We start from the raw sequence: 20,171 nt of genomic DNA, 5'->3' as shown, positions 1-20,171 counted from the left end.
CCATCATGAAGCTCCCACTCTCATGACTTCATCTAACCTTCCTTGCTTCCCAAAGGCCCTCTGTCTCCAAATACCACCATGCTGCGTGGGTAGGGTTTCAACATAAAATTTGGGGAAACACAATTCAGTCCATAGCAACTTCCAATTATAGACAAAATATAGACACATTTTTTTTTTTTACTTAGACTATTTATTTGCATTCTTAGATGACAAGACACCAAAAGTCACACCTTCTTAAAGCTCTTCAAAAGAAGTATATTTTAAATGCTGCAAACAGCAGCAGCGGTTTCCAAGATACAGGTGTGATGGGAGCTGCCAGTCTTTCAAAATTACCCCTTGCCCAGAGTTCTTTCTCTAAGGTTGATGAGGAATATGTGATAGTAGTGATAGTAGCAGTCTTTGACAGTAAGATCTTCCTCCTTACTTCAGGAGTGTTAGTGCACGGAGTAGTTGTTTATTGTTAACTTGCCGGACTTGAAAATGACTATGCAATACTTCAGGTTTGGTGCTGTCAAATTTAAAAATTCTCTTTGGTCTTCTGGCCCCCAGATTTACTCTGCTGGATTGGCTTTCTTTCTTTCTTTCGTCCCTTCTTTCCTTCCTTCCTTCCTTTCAAGATTTTATTTATTTATTTGAGAGAGAGACAGAGAGAGCACAAGCAGGGGGAGTGGGGGAGGGAGAAGCAGGCTTCCCGCCAAGCAGGGAACCCGATGCGGGGCTCGAATCCAGGACCCTGGGATCATGACCTGAGCCGAAGGCAGACGCTTAACCACTGAGCCACCCAGGCGCCCCATGGATTGGCCTTTTTTTCAGAGCAACAAAGTTTAGCTGAATTTTAAAGCTTTGTAAATGGGCATTGAAAAACATGCCAGATTTGCCTAAAACCTTGACATTTCTAGTATAGCACCATTCAGTGATCCCTTAACACCAGAGTCTCAGTGGTGCTGATGTTTAATCACATATCATTCCTTAAATGTAGAATGTATTAGGTCAGGAGTTTTATCTAACATCATTATCAAAGGGGTTCTATTCCACAATGCCTGGTAACCTGCAAATAGATATCTAAAGTTTTCAGGGTTTTATTTTTATGTAGTCTTATTTTGTAAGCCTAATTTTTTTTTAAGATTTTATTTATTTGAGAGAGAGAATGAGAGAGAGAGAGAGAGGAGAGGGGGAGGGGTCAGAGGGAGAAGCAGACTCCCCGCTGAGCAGGGAGCCCGATGTGGGACTCGATCCCGGGACTCCAGGATCATGACCTGACCCGAAGGCAGTCGCTTAACCAATTGGAATATTTGACTTTTATCACTTGTAGATCATCATCATTCTTCTAAATTCACTCTCTCTAACTTATCTTCCATTTTCCTAGTGTATTTGACCTATTTATCCATTTATCCACCTCTAAAAATGACATCTTCATTTTTGGATTTTGTAATCCTCTATAGCCTGTGTTTTAGTGGGATATATATTTGCTGGTAATAATGTACACCTTAGAATGCAATTGTTCTGTAGCTTGGTACTGACCTTTATTAATAAATAGTTATGATGCCTTTAAATAGTCCAATAAATATGTAGTTTTGAAAGGTATTCCAAAACATATTTTCAAATAAATTGTAAATATTGGACCCAGTGTAAGTTTAATAAGATCTAATTTATTTTAATAGAATGGTAAGCTGAATATTGAGTTTGAAGATCATCCTAATGAGTGAGTTCAGATTTAGTGTTTTGCTCCAAAACCTTTATTTACCTTGAGATTCTCACCTTTATTTAAAAATAAGGAGTAACAGTTCAAATTAAGTGCAAAAAATCAACTAAAATCCACATGTGTTAGCATTCCTTTTTTTGCATGTGCAAACTTGAGGAGTTCTATCTGATTTTATAATCGGTTGAAAAATAAATTGAATACAAGTCTTTAGATAAAGTTGTGTTTTAGTGTTTCTTTATTTTAGCTTTTAAATGAGGGGAGAAGGGCAACATTGCAAGTCAGTAGCTTAACCTAATAGGCACTTTCTATATATTAATTGATTGAGCACATTTGGTTCAGGAGAGAACTGGAAAGTTACTACAAACCCAGCTCATCTGTCTTACCTTCTAACTGAATTAGAGCCACACCAGGAACAAGGAACCTTTGTCCTCTTTACAGAGGAAAGTAAAATAAAGACAGATAAAATAGATTATAATGATGACAAGTAGAGTAAGAGTAGAAAAATTAAGAATATTTTAATATATTATAACTAATGTGAAGATTTTAACATTTCCCCGGTGCCTATATACTCATTAGAAAAATTACATTTCACCTAAGATTGGAGGAATATATATTTGAAGAATATTTTAATTTAGGTTGTTTAAACAAACAGGAAAGACATCATATGTTTATTATATTTATTTTTTAATTTTTTAAAAGATTTTATTTATACATTTGAGAGGGAGAGTCAGAGAGAGCACAAGCATGGGGAGAGGCAGAGGGAGAGGGAGAAGCAGGCTCCATGGGGCAGAGAGCCCTATGCGGGACTTGATCCCAGGACCCTGAGATCATGACCTGAACCAAAGGCAGACACTTAACCATCTGAGCCACTTAGGTTCCCCCATCATATATTTAAATGGGTGTTTTTGTCTCATTACATATTTTTTTATTTTTATTTTTTTAAAGATTTTATTTATTTATTTGACAGAGAGAGAGATAGTGAGAGCAGGAACACAAGCAGGGGGAGTGGGAGAGGGAGAAGCAGGCTTCCCGTGGAGCAGGGAGCCCGACGTGGGGCTCAATCCCAGGACCCTGGGATCATGACCTGAGCCGAAGGCAGATGCTTAATGACTGAGCCACCCAGGTGCCCATGTCTCATTACATATTTAAGAATACTTTCTAAGAGATAAATTCATAGCAATAAAGGATACCTTGAATCTACTTTCAGAAAGTAAACTGATCTAGAACTATTCAACTTAATGTTAAGAGGGCTCCAGTAGTTGCACATTTTGTTACTAAATATTTTTTGTCAAACTATATTTAGATGGGATTTATATAGCAGTAGATTGAAGAGGAAAAGCTTGTATTTAAGAGTCTACCTATTAACATTAAACTCAGGTAAAATGCAAGAGCTCTTCTTTACTACCCTATTGAAAACAACTTTACCTCCCCACACACCAATAAAGAGCTATCATTTTATTTGATTTATTTTGTTTCACGGCGTGTTTCACTGCTAACTGTATATTTGTTTATTGTCTATTTCTCCATTAGCATATAAGCTCCACTAGAACAGGCACTTTTTCTTGTTCAACCAAGAAACCAGTAGTGACAAAAGCAGTGCACAGCATAGAGTAGGAGCACCATCAATTTACAGATTCCTGTTTAGCAAACAGACCTAGTTAACTGGCCCTCTACTCCCCAGGCAGGGAAAGAAAGCATTGAGGAAACATTGTGTAGAGGGGGACGGTTAGGTTGAAAGAGACCTCAAACCATCTTCCTGAGATTCTAATTGACAAGTGATTCGGTAGATGGATTGTATACATGCCACAGAGCTCTAAAGTAGGTGTTGTCTGTAAAATCAGGGCCTCTATCATTTGACCCCTTTCTTCTAATCTTTTTTCCCCCCACTATATTCTGGCTGCTTTATTCCTCTCCCACAAATTGTACCTTTTGTTTTCATCTCATGGCTCTTCAAACACCATTTCGTCTCCATAGCTGCCTTCCTCTCTGCCCTATACCAAACCAGACACTCCCTCTCTTTGTGGAGTGAGTATGCCTGTTAATGTATATATAGTCAAAGCACAGGGTTTAATTGAGTTGCTAGGTAGATCTATCTATCCATCCATATTACAGAACTTAAGAGCCATATTCTTAAAATTGTTAATTGGTATTTCATGAATTAGAAATAACAAGGGTCCTCTTTATAGATAATGTGAATTATTTGTCCATCTATCCAACTTTTCTTCTAGATTACTCCTGTTCCTGGTACTCATCCGCTTTTAGTTTTTGTGAACCCCAAAAGTGGTGGGAAGCAAGGAGAACGGTATGTTTTTAGAAATCAGGTTTATTTTCTGTGTCGTATATATGTAAAAAGATAAACTAAAATTACAGTGTAAAACATTTTAAAACATTATTCTCTATGGTTAACAATTTTAATGTCAAATAAGTAATTCTAGCATCTATATGTAATATATCTCCTTATTTTTACAGTTCAAATATTAATACAATAATGGCCTTTGTAGATATTTTTATTATCATATATTGGGTATCTGAATTCTCTCTACCTATTACCTCTAGCCCTTAACAAAGAGCATTGCATACAACATGGCTCCATAAATACTGCTGAATGCAAATTGGTTCTCTAAATGGTCAACAAGATGACTTCAAATAAATCATCATTCACTAGTGAGGAACAGAATTTATGTCCAGCTTCTAGACAAATTACATTATAATGATTTTCTGCATGTGTGTTTTTGGAGTACATGATGCCATATATCCTGGAGGAGCACAATATATTTAATCTGAATTATAATGAGCTGCATTATCAAGTGTCCCAATATATTGGCAGACAGCACAAAATTTTCATTTTTGTAATAAATTAATGGTTAAATCATAATATTTAATAAAATCTGAAAATCACCACATTGACGTGTAAATCTCATGTGCTTCTTAAAAGGGGTGTCATAAAAATGAAGTTGCACCTGCTTCAGTAATTTCTAGAAGTCTTTACTAATCTCAACCCAAAAATGAGCAATCAAATAAAAGCATTCATATAAGCACTATGACAAAACAGAAATTTCCATTGTGGTTCATGAAATAATGAAGTTGAAATGTTTTCATGATAAGTGGAATTTTGTAATTTCTTTTCCAACCATCTAACTTTCCAGCTTTATTTCAATGAAATGAAGAGTGCTACTCATTTTCCAATCAACAAAATATTATTTCTGCCTAGATTTTTTCCTAACATATAGTTGTATATTTTTTTACTGTGCTAAACATGGTAGAAATTATTTTAAATAACTAGTGACAATTAAAATATTTACATTGTTTTATTAAAAAGAATAGTTGCCTCATTTTTAGAGATACTAAATAGTGATTAAATAATAATGCTAAAATGATTTTCTTTTTTACTTTGTGTAGTCTGTCAACTTTATGTATTATGGATATTTGGGAAAAAAGTACTCTTCACATAGAATTAGATAGGAATTAAATTCGTGTTGGAAATTAGAAACAGATGAAGTACCAAGAGAAAGAAAGAAAGAAAAAGTATATTTTCTTTTTTTTTTTAAGTTTTTTATTTATTTATTTGACAGAGGGAGACACAGTGAGAGAGAGAGAACACAAACAGGGGGATTGGGAGAGGGAGAGAGAGAAGCAATCTTCCCGCGGAGCAGGGAGCCTGATGCGGGTCTCGATCCCAGGACTCTGGGATCATGACCTGAGCCGAAGGCAGATGCTTAATGACTGAGCCACCCAGGCACCCCGAAAAAGTATATTTTCAAAAGGAAAACATTCCCCTCAAATTAGAATATGGATCATGCAGGATGACCCTTAACTGAATATCTGACTTCCCCTTCTCCCATTAAGAAAAAATTTCGGGGCGCCTGGGTGGCTCAGTCTTTAAGGGTCAGCCTTCGGCTCAGGTCATGATCCCAGCGTCCTGGGATCAAGCCCCGCATCTGGCTCCCCGCCCCGCATCGGGCTCCCCGCCCCGCATCGGATTCCCCGCCCCGCATCGGACTCCCCGCCCCGCATCGGACTCCCCGCTCCGCGGAAGGCCTGGTTCTCCCTCTCCCACTACCCCCTGCTTGTGTTCCCTGTCTTGCTGTATCTATCTCTGTCAAATGAATAAATAAAAGCTTAAAAATAAAATAAATAAATAAATAATAAATAAATAAATAATAAATTCATAGATACACTAAAGTCATAATAAATTAAACTTAATGGGGGGGATATTTGAGTGTTCCTATATGTACACCCACTTATGTTTTGTTCTTCATACATGAACAGGACCAAAGTCACAGGAAATGTAAATATGTAAACATGTAAAGGAAACCTATTATGAATGCAAATATAAATTTTCCTGAATGAATAAGAGTCATCTTTCACAAACAATGAAATTCCATTCAGAATTTCCTTTAAAAATATTTGGGTTTCTTGACTTTGATATGTTAGATAAGTAGTAAAAGGTTACAAAATTATATATTCACTCAGAGTTTCGCAAACCAGTCAACGGGTGTGAAAATATTCACATAGCATTTATTCATTCAAACAGCAACACCTGAGTGCATCCAAACTCTACTAGGAACTGGGGCTAGAAGACCTAGAATGCAGCCATGCATGGAGGCAGGCACAAACAGATACACCACAATACCACAAGGTGAATTCTAAACTAGAAATGTTTAAAATAAAGGTGCTGTCAAAGTTCAGAGGAAGAAAGGCTATCTGAAGACTGAGAAGTCTTTGGACAGGAAGTAGCTTTTGAGTTGATAAGGTAAAAGGAAAGAGAAAGATTTGTGAAAGGGTGTGGTGTTTTTAGGGAACCAAGAGATAATCCCTGAAGTTAAAGTTTAAGGCAAAAGCAGGGAAAGAGAAGACATAACCTATTTTAAATATAATAAAATATTTTTTATTATAAGTAACTTGACCCTAGGAACTTTTCATCACAGAAACAACGTGGCTGTAATTAACCAGCCCTATGTAAGAGGGCTAGATAGGCCAAGGTTGTATAGAGCTGATGAGAGAGCTAGAAAGCCTGAGCAAAGGCAGTGAGATAGAATTGCCCAGTTCAATAGACATTACTATTAGAAGGTGCAGGACTGTTCTCCAATCGGGTTCAGATGCTGGGGAAAAAGAAGTACTGAGAATGACTCTTAGATTATTTCTTGAGACACTGGTTCATATAAGTAATCGGGAACTAGAATGTGAGGTTATTGCAGATTTGGGAGTGGGGTGATATAAGCAGATACTACATAGTGAATTTGGACAATTTCTACCAGTAAGGATAGTCTGAATGTGTTTGTAAAATATATGGTAATATTTTTACATTTAGGCAAAAACTAACTTTTAAAAAACTAAATGTATTCCTTCATTTTTAGTATTTCATCTAAGAATACTAATATGGAATGTGTATCTACTTAGAAATAATTGTGTTGCATTTGTTGGACAATGATTGATATCCTTTGGAAAAAATGAATTATTTAATATGTGCCCGTTGAAACAGTTTAGCAATTGTGTGAGCTGACTGATCAGATGATTGTTTATGTGCAATAATTAAGCAGATTCGGTCACATTTTTTGATTACATACATACATACAACATGCACAGTCACATTTTATATTTGGGATAGTTTTCATCTCGATTAGATTGGCCCAATAACCTGAAACTTCACAAGGATCAATTAGGGGAAGGTATGTAAATAATTTTATTCTGATACTCTTAAAAAATGTATTTGAAATCTACTTAGCTAAATAATATTCAAAAGCAGGATAAACAGTACTCTAAATGCATATCCATATTTAGAATGCAAATATCACTATTTCTAATTTATAAGCTTTATTGCCTTTAATTGGCTAGTAAGTGTCTTTTTCAAAGAACCATAAGTTCTTATTGAGCTGTTATACTTCTAGTATTATTAACGTAAAATTTATCAAATATATTTAGTTACAACCGTGTATATAATTTTAACATTAAGAGGTGCTATTTATTTAAAAATTGGAGAGTATCACTAAATTTCTTTTTTTTTTTCCATATTTTCATCTTTATAGAATTTATAGAAAATTCCAATATCTACTAAATCCTCGTCAGGTTTACAGTCTTTCTGGAAATGGACCAATGCCAGGGTAAGTCCAAGGATAATATCATTACCATTGACTCTTTGAACATTAATTAATAAAATAAGCAGCCTGATGTACCTAGAAATAATGTTATTTGAATACAGCAGCCAGATTAGTATACATAAAAACATTGAATATCAACTATATAAGAGTTACCAGTACAGATGCTATTTTTCAAAATAGCCTGTTTCAAGCAGATTTTTTTTTCCCTTCTAAGTATTGTGAAGTACTGCCCTCCTACCATGGCTGCTACTACTACTACTACTACTACTACTACTACTACTGCTACTACTACTACTACTACTACTACTACTACTACTACTACTACTACTACTGCTACTAATCACACAAACACACTCGCTGGGTACCTAAATATCCAAACCATCTGTTTGAAGAACCACTGCCTTTTCTTTTCCTTTTTAAATATAGAAAGAGGATCTACTATAGAGGAAAAAGCTAGTTAACAAAGAATAGAAATCATAATAGGATTTTTTCATTTACTACTTACAAAATCTAGTGACTACGACTTTCTTACGAGACACATTATTAATAGGTAACACATAGCAAAATAAGTTTATTTTTTCCAACAGTAACCATGTGTTATTAACACCACAAGTATATGCTGAAATCAATCATCACTAATTTGGCCTAGTTAACTAATCATCTTCCACTGACCTGTTCTAACAACTTGAGTGAATTTAGACCAGATGAAGAAGAAGGAAGCTCTAGAACACTTACTTACATGAGCTTCTTTATAAACAAACAAACAAAAAAACAACAGCAAAAAACATCAGTGTGATTAAAATAAGTTTTCTGGGTTATTCTCAGAAACTAGAAACCAAATATTGAAATTGGACTCTTTTAAATGCTCAGAATAAAGTGTATACTGTTGTGTCTAGTGTTAAATAAATGTAAGTAAAATACAATTAATTTGCACAGGCTCCCACAATATATTCATCTCTTTCTTCCACTCCCTGTTACCTGCTGTCCAGCACCAGCTGAGCCGCAATCTGTAGAACCTCCTTGCTGGAGAAGGCAGGATCCTCATAAACATTTAGTTCAGAACAGTGTCTTTGTCAAGCTCCAGACTCCATCCAGTAAAGGATCATGATCAGATTATTGGCTATTTGAGCCACATGCAGGAAGTCCTAATCTAGATAGAGCCATGCAAAAGTAAAGTCTTAATGTTAACACAGGAGCTTAGTCAGGATGGCTCTTTTTCTTGTTCTTCAATATTCTCTGAATTTCAGAGCAGTGGTAGCTCTTATTCTGTAGGCTTAAGCAATGGTGTGTTCAAAAGTTTAGCCATTCCAGGACCTCTGCAGTTCTATGCAGACCAATACATCAAGGATTTGCCTGTATTCCATGATTAAATGCAATGCCTACTAACTGCTAATTATAAGCCTATGTGCCTTCTTTGACTCATTTCTGTAAAATGAGAAAAATGGTACCTGTCTCATAGGATAGTTGTGAAGTTAAATGGGATGATGCCTATGAAGCATATAAAAATATGCTTACTACATAGGCCCTCAATTAATGTTCATTAATCTCAATACTGTTTATAGTAATATTAGTTAATAATTAATAATTACATGTTTGTAACTATGTAAATATACAGCAATGATATTAGCCTTGTTTTTATCATTTCATTTTTTCCCACTCCACTTTAAATATGTACTACATGAGTCCTTTCACTCTTTCAATTTTAGGCATTTTATTATCCTGTACTCGATTTTAATATATTGAAAAAATAAAAGTAATATACGTACTTGTGAAAATCCACACTACAATGAGTATCATTTAGAAAGTAAGTTAAAGGCCCCCCTTCAAGCATTAACACTCCTCAGGTAATGGCACTGCAAATTATGTGTATCCTCCCAGAACTTCTTATATGAACATAAAACCTAGTGTATGTATGTGATATATTTACATATAATGTATTCATGCATATGATTCATGCATACACTACACACACATACACACGCATATGTGTGTTATAAATAAGTAGATTTTTGTTATGTTAATCACCATACATTACTTCATTAGTTTTTTTTAATTTTTTATTGTTATGTTAATCACCATACATTACATCGTTATTTTTTGATGTAGCGTTCCACGATTCACTGTTTGCGTATAACACCCAGTGCTCCATTCAATACGTGCCCTCTTTAATATCCATCACCAGGCTAACCCATCCCCCGATCCTCCTACCCTCTAGAACCCTCACTTTGTTTCTCAGAGTCCATAGTCTCTCATGGTTCGTCTCCCCCTCTGACTTACTCCCCTTCATTTTTCCCTTCCTGCTATCTTCTTTTTTTTTTTTTATAACATATAATGTATTAATTGTTTCAGAGGTACAGGTCTGTGATTCAACAGTCTTACACAATTCACAGGATCACCATAGCACATACCCTCCCCAATGTCTATCACCCAGCCACCCATAAGTAGATTTTGTAATATAACTTGGAGTATAGGTCCTTTATTGCTCTGCAACTTGCTTTTTTTTTTTTAACTCAAAAGCATATGGTGGATATTGCTTGAGTTCAGCAGATATTGATTGGTTTCATTATTTTTAAGAGCTGCAAAATATTCCATGGTTTTGTTAGCTATTCTGTTATTGATAAACATTGAGATTGTACTTTTAAATTATTACCATGTGCAAAGTTAACATTTATCAAAGTATTTATGTTTTTTGAAAGCATGTTCAAATGTTTTCATAGAATAGGTTGATATAGGTAGAATTGCTTGATTGAGAATATTTTCCATTTTAATTGTGTAAAGTTCTGCCCAAGTTTTAACCCCAGAAGCAGTATATAAGCTTATTTCCCACAATGTTCTTTAAATTGACTCTCTTCAGTAATTTCTATTTTTGTCCAATGTGATAGGTGAAAATATATTTGTGTCATTTTCATTTGCATGTGTTTGATCAATTATAAGGTTTAATATGGCATTAATTAGATATACTTTTCTATAAACAACAGAAATGTACCCTGGCTTATTATCCAAAATAAAGTTCAATTATGAAGTTACTCCTAGAATTAATAGAAAAATAAAGAACTCTGTTTCAGGACAGATACGGGTCAGGACAGTCTGAGGAAACGGAGTAGCAGGACTAAACGGACAAAGTCCCGTGGTGGTTATTGCTGAGAGGAATTGATTCCGGTTGCTTTTGGTATTATTTCTCTGCTCAACATTCAGATCCCAGGGAGAAGTGTATTTATTGGTTTCTCTCATTTCCCATGCCACAGCCTTGGCTTGTTTAGGATGGGGGATCTTGACTGACTGTCCTGTCAAGGCTTTATGTATATGCTTTGTTCCCACAAAGATACACAAGGATGCTCTAACCTGAGGATGAAAGATGAATCCTTGGAGGGGACAGACAGTAGGTAGTCAGCACAGTCCAGCCATAGGTCTGTCCAATATCCCTTCTTTTCTGAACACAACAATTAAAAAACAAAATGATACTAGTCAATATATTGCTACTACCAAATGCACAAGTGAAAGCACACATTCTCCTAAAATGCAGATACATACCCCAAAGTTTCATACAGTTACCATATCCAACTCCAAGTCCTGGTTCGCTGGAAACGTCTATGGAGATGACTATTTTCTCCTCGCTCTCCATACATTTAGGCTTAACATACAGAAATGTAATGAGAAAGTTAAAAATTTAACTACAAATATGAATTTAATCAAATGATGCTTTTAATGATATAAAGAATGAAATCCATGTAAAGTCTGTGGCACTGGTTTTGCAACTGGTTAAAAGTTGTAGCTGAAACTTAAAACATTTCTTCTGCATATACATTTTTACCCAGCACAGTGACCTGTTTTTACCTGATAGTTCTGAGACCTTGGTAGTATTTTTTGCATAGGGCTGAATTAGTCTCTTATTTACCATTACTGAAAGGCATGGTGGTACATGGCAGTATTAGAGTTATCTATCAAATATTTCCAGGTCTCCTTCCAGGCATTTGATTTTATTTTATTTCCTTTAACCATAGCAATACAGTGTCCATATGGCTTTCTCATAATAAACTTTGGGCAGAAAGTAGATTTTTCATGCTTTCTTATTTTTTACCACAGTAACCAGCAATATTCCAGATACTGACTCTTTTGTTACCTCGGATCACAGAGTGAAGAGAGATAGAAAGACACCCCACCCCCAGCAACACACACTGCTTTACTCATGATCTCCATGGAATGAGGGATAAATAAACCTCTCTAAGGCTGTGCCCCTATGATTTTGGGTTATTTGTCATTATATATAACCTAGCCTTTCATGACAAACCAATGCTAGAAGGAGAGGTCCTGTTAGTACTCTCTATTTCCATTGTAGAGCAGCAAACCTATTTCTCCTTGGGAATCAGAATCAACTATATCAGTTAACATCATATCTTTTTTTTTTTCTTTTTTTGCTTGTTGCCTAGTGCTATGAAAAGCCTCAGAAATGTCTAGGTGTCAGTTTCAGCTCCTAATTCAATGAAAACTTTATTGTCTTATATGGCAACATTCTTCACTTTGAAGTTAAGGCATCTAAACCATGATAGTTAAAAACCAAAGGGATGGGAAGCAAAATTTGGAAAGTGGATGTACTAATCTGTTCTTCAGAGAAACAGATCCAATAGGTTATATAGAGAGGAATTTATTATAAGGAATTGGCTTATATGCTATTGGAGACTGACAAGTACAAAGTCTACAGAGTTGATGTTTCAGTTTGAATCTAAAAGCTGGCAAGCTCTTTTAGAACCAGAAAGAGCCAATGTCCTAGTTTGAAGGCATCAAGCAAAAGAGTTCTCTCTTTCTGGAGTAGGGTCCGTCTTTTATTCTATTTTTGACCTTCAACTGATTGGATGGGGCCCACCCACATTATGGAGGGCAATCTCCTTTACCCAGTCTACCAATTTAAGTGTTAATCTCATCTAAAAACACCCTCACAGAAACACCCAGAAAAATATTTGATCAATTATCTGGTCACCCCATGACCCAACCAAGTTGACACGTAACGTTAACCATCACAATGGCTGTTAAGTCTAATTGTAAGTTTCATCACTCAAACTTTACCTTTTGGCCCCAGGACCATGTTTTTTCACATGAGTAAGCAGCATCATATAGTTTAGAGCATATGCAACAGCAGTTTATGTACACCTTTTAAGTGTTCACACTGATTCGGTGACTGAGTCTTTAGAAGGCTGTTTCAGCATTCTACAGACCAACTGCTTCTGCCTGATGAAATATAAGAGAATACTTTTCAGTCTTGGGGGCCAGCTCACTGTCTTTCTTCCTTCTCAGTGAAAGAAATTTTTTGAAAGGATACAGCAGTATGTGAGACACTATGATAGTATATAAATCATTCAATAAATCAGTTGCTATGACCATTGACAAAGATATAATGGGAAGGAAAAGTAAATCCAGTTGCTGGAATAAATGTCTAGTGCAGTGAGGCAAAGGCTACAGTTCCATTATGAAAGGGGTCAGGTGAACTTAGGCTACTCCTGAATAGTTGGCTGAGTCCCTTAAAGTAAATCAACATATTGGAGTTCACTCTTTGGTTTCTTTGATGACAGCTGAGCACTCCAGAGTCAGTAACTACCCTTCTTGTTGAAGATAAATTAGTGTTACTTATCTCTTCCATAGCCTCCCCTCCTACTAATATGAACATGAGCCTTTTTTTCACACTGACTAGGAATAACTAAGAAAAAATGATGATTGGGATTCCTTCGGGTTATTTACAGTCCCAACTACGGGTTCATTCTCAGAAGTTCACCTATATAAGCTTTCCTTTCATCACTAATTCTCCCATTCTTGGCCTTTCCAAGTCCTTCGTAGCGCAAGACATATTGTTAGCCAGTACTGTTGCATTGGTGTGTTTCATAAACTCTGGACATCATTCTGCCCAGAGAAGGTAGACAACAAGCTTTATTGTGTAAAATACTGCCCCCTGATCAACTGGCCTTTCCTGTCCTCCTCATATTACTCCCAGTATAGTTGTACTGCCACAGCAGTCTACTTCCTGCTACCTCTGGCGTGTCACGGAGAGGCATTGGTAAACCAGTTTTTTATCCTTAAAGAGTGAGAATAAAAAAATTCCTATGAGGACACAGGTATGGGTTGAAGGAGTGGTGCAGAGTATAGGCAGATTCTGAATGTGTGCGGGGTGGTCCCAAGCGTTTGAAGGTCTTAAAATCTCACCAGTTGATTCTATGCAATCAGCATGGAGAACCACTGAATAAGTAGATCAATTGCTATAAAGGACATATGATCTGGTGCAATTGGGGTAACTTCCCAATTACATTTATAATAATCATTGTAGATTCTTAGACAATCATCAGCCTTTGGCACTACATTTTTACAGGTTGTCACATATGGATGAATCAGTAACCCATAATTATCTCTTAGATCAAAATTCAAATTCAGATTTCAGAGAAAAATTGTCTCATTGGCCTGGTTTGGCCATAGGCCTACCTTATTGTTTGGGTCAATATGGTTGGTTTACTTGTTTGATAGATCTACTGAAACCGTTCTCGGGACTGTTTCCCCATAATCAAATAAGGCCAAAAGAACAGATGGTCCAAACAAGTATTTTTTTCTTATGTATACTAACCTTTCATATTTCTTGCGTACAGGATAAGCTCTTTTATTTGCCCATTTTCCTTTTGATTTATTTGTTGTTTTTTATGTTCATTTTGAGATCTCACTGCATAAATACTAACACCATCATTTTATATACCTTGCAAATGTTTTTTTCAAGTTTGCTCTGTGTGCTTCCAATTTATGTATTTTCTTCTTTTTTATCCATGTAAGTATTCAAAACTTTCATCTACTAATTCTACGAAGAATGATTTCTCTCTTTTATTTTAGAAAACCCCTTCCTCAAGCCAAGATTATGAAATGTTCCTTTATATCTTCTTTTATTACTTTTTCATTGTTTTAAATTTCTGAACTTTAATCTTTTTTTTTTAAGATTTTATTTATTTATTTGACAGAGAGATAGAGCCAGAGAGTACAAGTGGGAGGAATGGCAGAGGGAGAGGGAGAGGCTGCCTGCCGAGCAGGGAGCCTAATGTGGGGCTCGATCCCAGGACCATGACCTGAGCCGACGGCAGACGCTTAACCAACTGAGCTGCCCAGGTGCCCCTCTGACCTTTAACCTTTAAAGATTGCATTTTCTCTTAGAAGTGCATTGAAAGATATAGATTAAGTAGAGATGGAACTCATTTTCCCCCTTACATTGAAATGTAATTGTCCAGGGCGTCTGCATGGCTTGGTCAATTAAGTGTCTGACTTGATTTCATCTCAGGTCATCCACCTCAGGGTTGTGAGATTGAGCCTTGCATTGGACTCCATGCTCGGCATGAAGCCTGCTTAAGATTTTCTCTCCCCCTCTCCCCCTGTCCCTCCCCTGCTCTCGTAAAAAAAAAAAAAAAAGTAATTGTCCCAAAAAAGCTGTTCATTAGTTCACTGTTTTGCCACTGCTTTGACTATTTCATATATGATGAAATAATATATATGTTAGAGTATTGCTGCTCTTTCCCTTGCTCTGTTAATCTGTTTGTTGATTCTAACGATAGACTATTTCATATACTTTAACTCCCTAATTATTCTCTCAAAATTTAGTGACATTTTCTCTTCCTTCTTTGTTCATGTCTCAAGTTTGTTTTTTATTTTTAATGAGTTTGAATGCAATTGCACTGAATTTCTAGTTTCAATTGGATTACTATGAGAATGCTCTGTTTCTGATACCAGTGCCCACACTGTGTCCCCATTGGCAGACCTGAGCTTCCGTGGAGAGCTGTTCCTTGTTATTCTGGAGGTAGCTGCTCTTAATGGGGATGGTGGCCAGGCTGTGCTGTAAGCCTCCACTTAGTCCCAGGACTGACCTGCTTGCTTGTCTTAACTCTTCCTACACTTATTTTTAGCTATGCTATCCCTAATCAAGCTTTGTTGACAGAGCTACTTTTGTAGTCGTTCCCTTTTAGTGTTTTGCTTTGGAAACTGTTCCATTCTGTAAGGTCTCTCTGCTAATCTAATATTCATTGTGATTTAGTTTCATCTTTGTTTCTGGTGTATTACTTTCCCACTGCTAGAAGATATATATATCATATATAATATATATAATATATAAATATATATATATTTTATCTGCCATCATGAGCCTGCAGTTGTTATTTTATTTTTTAAAATTTTGTTTATGTATTTATTTTAGAGAGAGAGAGAGAGAATGGGAGAGAGAGAGCATTGAGGGGGGGTCAGAGGGAGAAGCAGACTCCCTGCTGAGCAGGGAGCCCAACATGGGACTCAGTCCTGGGACTCCAGGGTCATGACCTGAGCTGAAGGCAGATGCTCAACCAACTGAGCCACCCAGGCTCCCCTTATTCGTTATTTTAATTTCCCTTTTTCCCATTTTTCCTTTTTACCACATCAAATTTTTTTTAAAGATTTATTTATTTATTTGAAAGAGAGAGAGAATGAGAGAGAGAGAGAGAGAGAGAGAGCACATGAGTGGGGGGAGGGTCAGAAGGAGAAGCAGACTCCCTGCTGAGCAGGGAGCCCGATGGGGGACTTGATCTTGGGACTCCAGGATCATGACCTGAGCCGAAGGCAGTCGCTTAACCAACTGAGCCACCCAGGCGCCCTACCACATCAGTTTTTTAAATTATTTGCATCTCTTCTCTTATCCCATCTTTATTTATTTTTTTCTTTTCTGACAGCTTGATTATAGAGTAGAAACCTTTCTCGGTGTATTAAAACTATGCTAACCCTTAGTGTGAATTATTTAGTAAATACCAAACTCTTTGGACATTTCTCTTTTTGTCTTTAATTGTTTTCAAGACAGAAATGGCTATTTGCTTATTTTCATTATATCTCCTTATATAAATTCTCTCTGATCCTATTCTATTTAGTGATCTCTAAAACTAGTATCTATGTCATAAAATTGGTTTCTTCCTGATAATGCATATTGTGTTCTAATTGAATAAATTATTTGGAAGTATAAACTAGTTGGAAAAGATGAAATATAAAATATGTATTGCTTTCTGGTCAGAGAATGATGAGGTGTTTTTTTCCTTTACAACATTAAGGTAAATATGCACATCTCTGACTGTTAAAACTGTATGTGCTAATGTGGCCTATGAAAAGTCAATATCAAGTTTTTATGTACTTGTGACACAGCTTTTTCTTTTCTGACTCAAAGCTTTGTGAAAGTACAGATAGTTTATTTTATTCTCATATCATCCCTAAAATATTTCAGAAAAAAAATCAAGTATTTATTGAACTGAAACAAAATGTAAGATAAATCTTTTCAAATCATGCAAATTGCTTTCTAGATTGTTAGCATAGTTCGGTATAATGAATTTTTATGAAAGGTGCTTTATAGAAATCTTGGGTTTCGAATAACTGAACTAAATGCAAAACATATATAATATTAAAAATAAAATTTAACAGTCTACAAATTCACATATTCTAAGTATCATACATATTTGCATAGTGAAATCTTTTAATATATTCTATTAAAATAAATGTGTAACTTAGGAAAGATAACAGATTCCACAGATTTTATTATTTTCTTAGTTTAAGATATAATTTTATATAACAAAGTTTCTACCAAATAAAATCCATCTTGAATCAGAACTTATGACCTACTACATATGTCTCTTGTTACGGAAACTTGTTATGTCAGAGAGCTAAACAAAATCCTCAGAAGGCTGAGAAAAAGTTCATCAAAATTCAATCCAGCTCTACTGGAAATTTCCAGAAAAAAAATGTTGCTAGTTGTAAAAAGTGTTGGTAATGTAAAAATAAATCACTCAGCTCACCCTTTCAATCCTTATGATTAATCATATTTTATGATGATTTGTGAGCCACTCTGTTTTTTTTTTTTTAATTAATTTATTTATTTGAGAGGTGGTAGTGGCAGAGGGAGATGGAGAGAGAAACTCTCAAGCAGACTCCCTACCAAGTGTGGAGCCTGATGTGGGGCTTGTTCTCACTACCCTGAGATCATGACCTGAGCCAAAATCAAGAGTCAGATGCTTAACCAACTGAACCACCCTGGTGCCCCTAAATGGGTGAGCATAATTCTGTCTTTATCACTAGAGCAATTGAGTTTGAAATTCGGTTTATGTTTTTATATTAAAATGGATAGCAGGAAACTCAAAATCGAACAGAATGAAACAAATGGATTTGGAGAACATACCCTTTACATTCTATTTATGGTATCCATAACCAACTGAAATATATTATTTTAACGCATAAGTGCTTTTAAATGAACAGATTTTTAGATTGTTCAGTTTTTAAAAAAATGCTTGAGATAGAAAAGATTCTTGTGCATTGAATTTGGAGTACTAAGTTAATTTTTTATATACTTACCAATTTTTTGATGACCACTAGATATTAAAGGCTATACGTTTCAGTCAGTTTGTTTTGAAACTGAAATCGATAATAAACCTGGAAATGTTTTCTTGATGGTATAATAAAATGAATTGTACTGAAAAAAAATCTATAGGTTAGTAAAAGTAACAAAAACATTAACATGCTGCTACAATTAACAAAGTTACATAATTGCCTGCCTTGTAGAACTTCCCCATTTTGGGTATTAAAACTCTATAGTCACCTTCCACATATATCAGCAAATGCATTATAACTTTAAAGATGTTGAAAAATGTGAAATTTTATTATTCATCTCAAAAAGAAAGCAATAGTAGATGGCTGCGGAATAACAGACTAGACATCTATGTTATTATTTAGAAATTATTACTTATCTAAAGTTCCTGAACACTCTAAAAAGAACAGTTTCACCTGAATTGGCTGCTTGAAAAAAATCAATTCATTTGTCTATATGATTTAACCTGTTCCTTGTTTTATTCAACAAAAGACAAGTTTCTAATAAATAACAAACTGTTTTATTTGAATATTCACCATTTGCTAAGCCTGCCCAGCATGTTTCGCTGGCACAACTTTTCCATCAGCCCCAGGCTGTTAAAGGACACCTCCTTACTAGTGATTGAAAAAAAGGAAACTCAGAGTAGATGATTATCTCAGAATCTTTTAGGAATGATGATCATGTAGCTTACTCCTATAATTTAATTAAAAACAATAAAAGTGGACAGTGTAGTCCACACTCAAATAAACTAACGATGCAACAGCTAAGTAAAAAGTAAAATGATAGCTTAATAATAACAATAATAATAGTAACATAAATTGACCCAGCATATACTTTTAAATAGCTAACAGATGTCAGGAACAAGTCTTATAACTGCCAGTCCACTTTGAGCAAAACAAATAACACTTTCTGCTCACATGGCCTTATGTTTCATTGGAGGAAGACAGATTAAACTAACAAAATGTACATTATGTCAGTGGAGAAGGTAAATAGAATATATATTGGTAGTGAGTGTTCTGTTTGTTCTTCTATATAGGCTGAGCAGGGAAGAACTCGCTGAGTATAGACGTGAAGGAGATGAGGGAGCAAGCCATTTGGCCAGCTCACAGAAGAGTGTTTGAGGCAGAGGGAGGAACAGAAATAAAAGCATCATGACAGGACAATATTTCACATGGTTGGGGACATTAGCAAGATGGCCAGGGTGGCTGAAGCAGAATGTATGAGTAGCGTATGAGAATGGTACTGAGAGGCCAAATCGTTTAGGTGCTTAGGGTTACCATGAGTATAATAATTAGTTTTTTTATTATAAACATATAATGTATTATTTGTTTCAGGGGTACAGGTCTGTGATTCATCAGTCTTACACAATTCGCAGTGCTCAACATAGTACTTACCCTCTCCAATGTCCATCACCCGGCCACCCCATCCCTCCCACCTCCACTCCAGCAACCCTCAGTTTGTTTCCTGAGATTAAGAGTCTCTTATTGTTTGTCTCCCTCTCTGGTTTCATCTTATTTCCTTTTTTCCCTCCTTTCCCCTATGATCCTCTGTCTTGTTTCTCAAATTCCTCATATCAGTGAGATCATATGATACTTGTCTTTCTCTGACTGACTTATTTCACTTAGCGTAATACCCTCTAGTTCCATCCACATCATTGCAGATGGCAAGATTTCATTTTTTGATGGCTGCATAATATTCCATATATATATATATATATATATATATATATATATATATATATATACACACACACACACACACACACACACACCACATCTTCTTTATCCATTCATCTGTTGATGGACATCAAGGCTCTTTCCGTAGTTTGGCTATTGTAGACATTGCTGCTCTAAACATTGGGGTGCATGTGCCCCTTCAGATCACTACATTTGTATCTTTGGGGTAAATACCCAGGAGTGCAATTGCTGGGTCATAGGGTAGCTCTGTTTTCGACTTTTTGGGGCTCCCCCATACTGTTTTCCGGAGTGGCTGC

The 20,171-nt window shown here is 35.8% G+C and overlaps 1 protein-coding gene across 9 annotated transcripts in view; it reads left to right on the top strand.

The window, feature by feature from the left end:
• DGKB (diacylglycerol kinase beta) overlaps positions 1–20,171 on the top strand; it is a 714,841-nt gene that overhangs the window by 266,959 nt on the left and 427,711 nt on the right. For all 9 annotated transcript variants that reach the window (XM_027574763.2, XM_027574760.2, XM_027574759.2 and 6 more), the window contains 2 exons: positions 3,931–4,004; positions 7,729–7,803. In XM_027574763.2, coding sequence (XP_027430564.1) covers positions 3,931–4,004; positions 7,729–7,803 — 149 coding nt within the window. The remainder of the gene's footprint in view (positions 1–3,930; positions 4,005–7,728; positions 7,804–20,171) is intronic.

The sequence above is a fragment of the Zalophus californianus genome, chromosome 12 (assembly GCF_009762305.2).
Source record: "Zalophus californianus isolate mZalCal1 chromosome 12, mZalCal1.pri.v2, whole genome shotgun sequence".
NCBI classification, from domain to species: Eukaryota; Metazoa; Chordata; class Mammalia; order Carnivora; family Otariidae; genus Zalophus; species Zalophus californianus.
The sequence above is the reverse complement of the archived record's forward strand: the minus strand, read 5'-3'. Positions and strand labels throughout refer to the sequence as shown.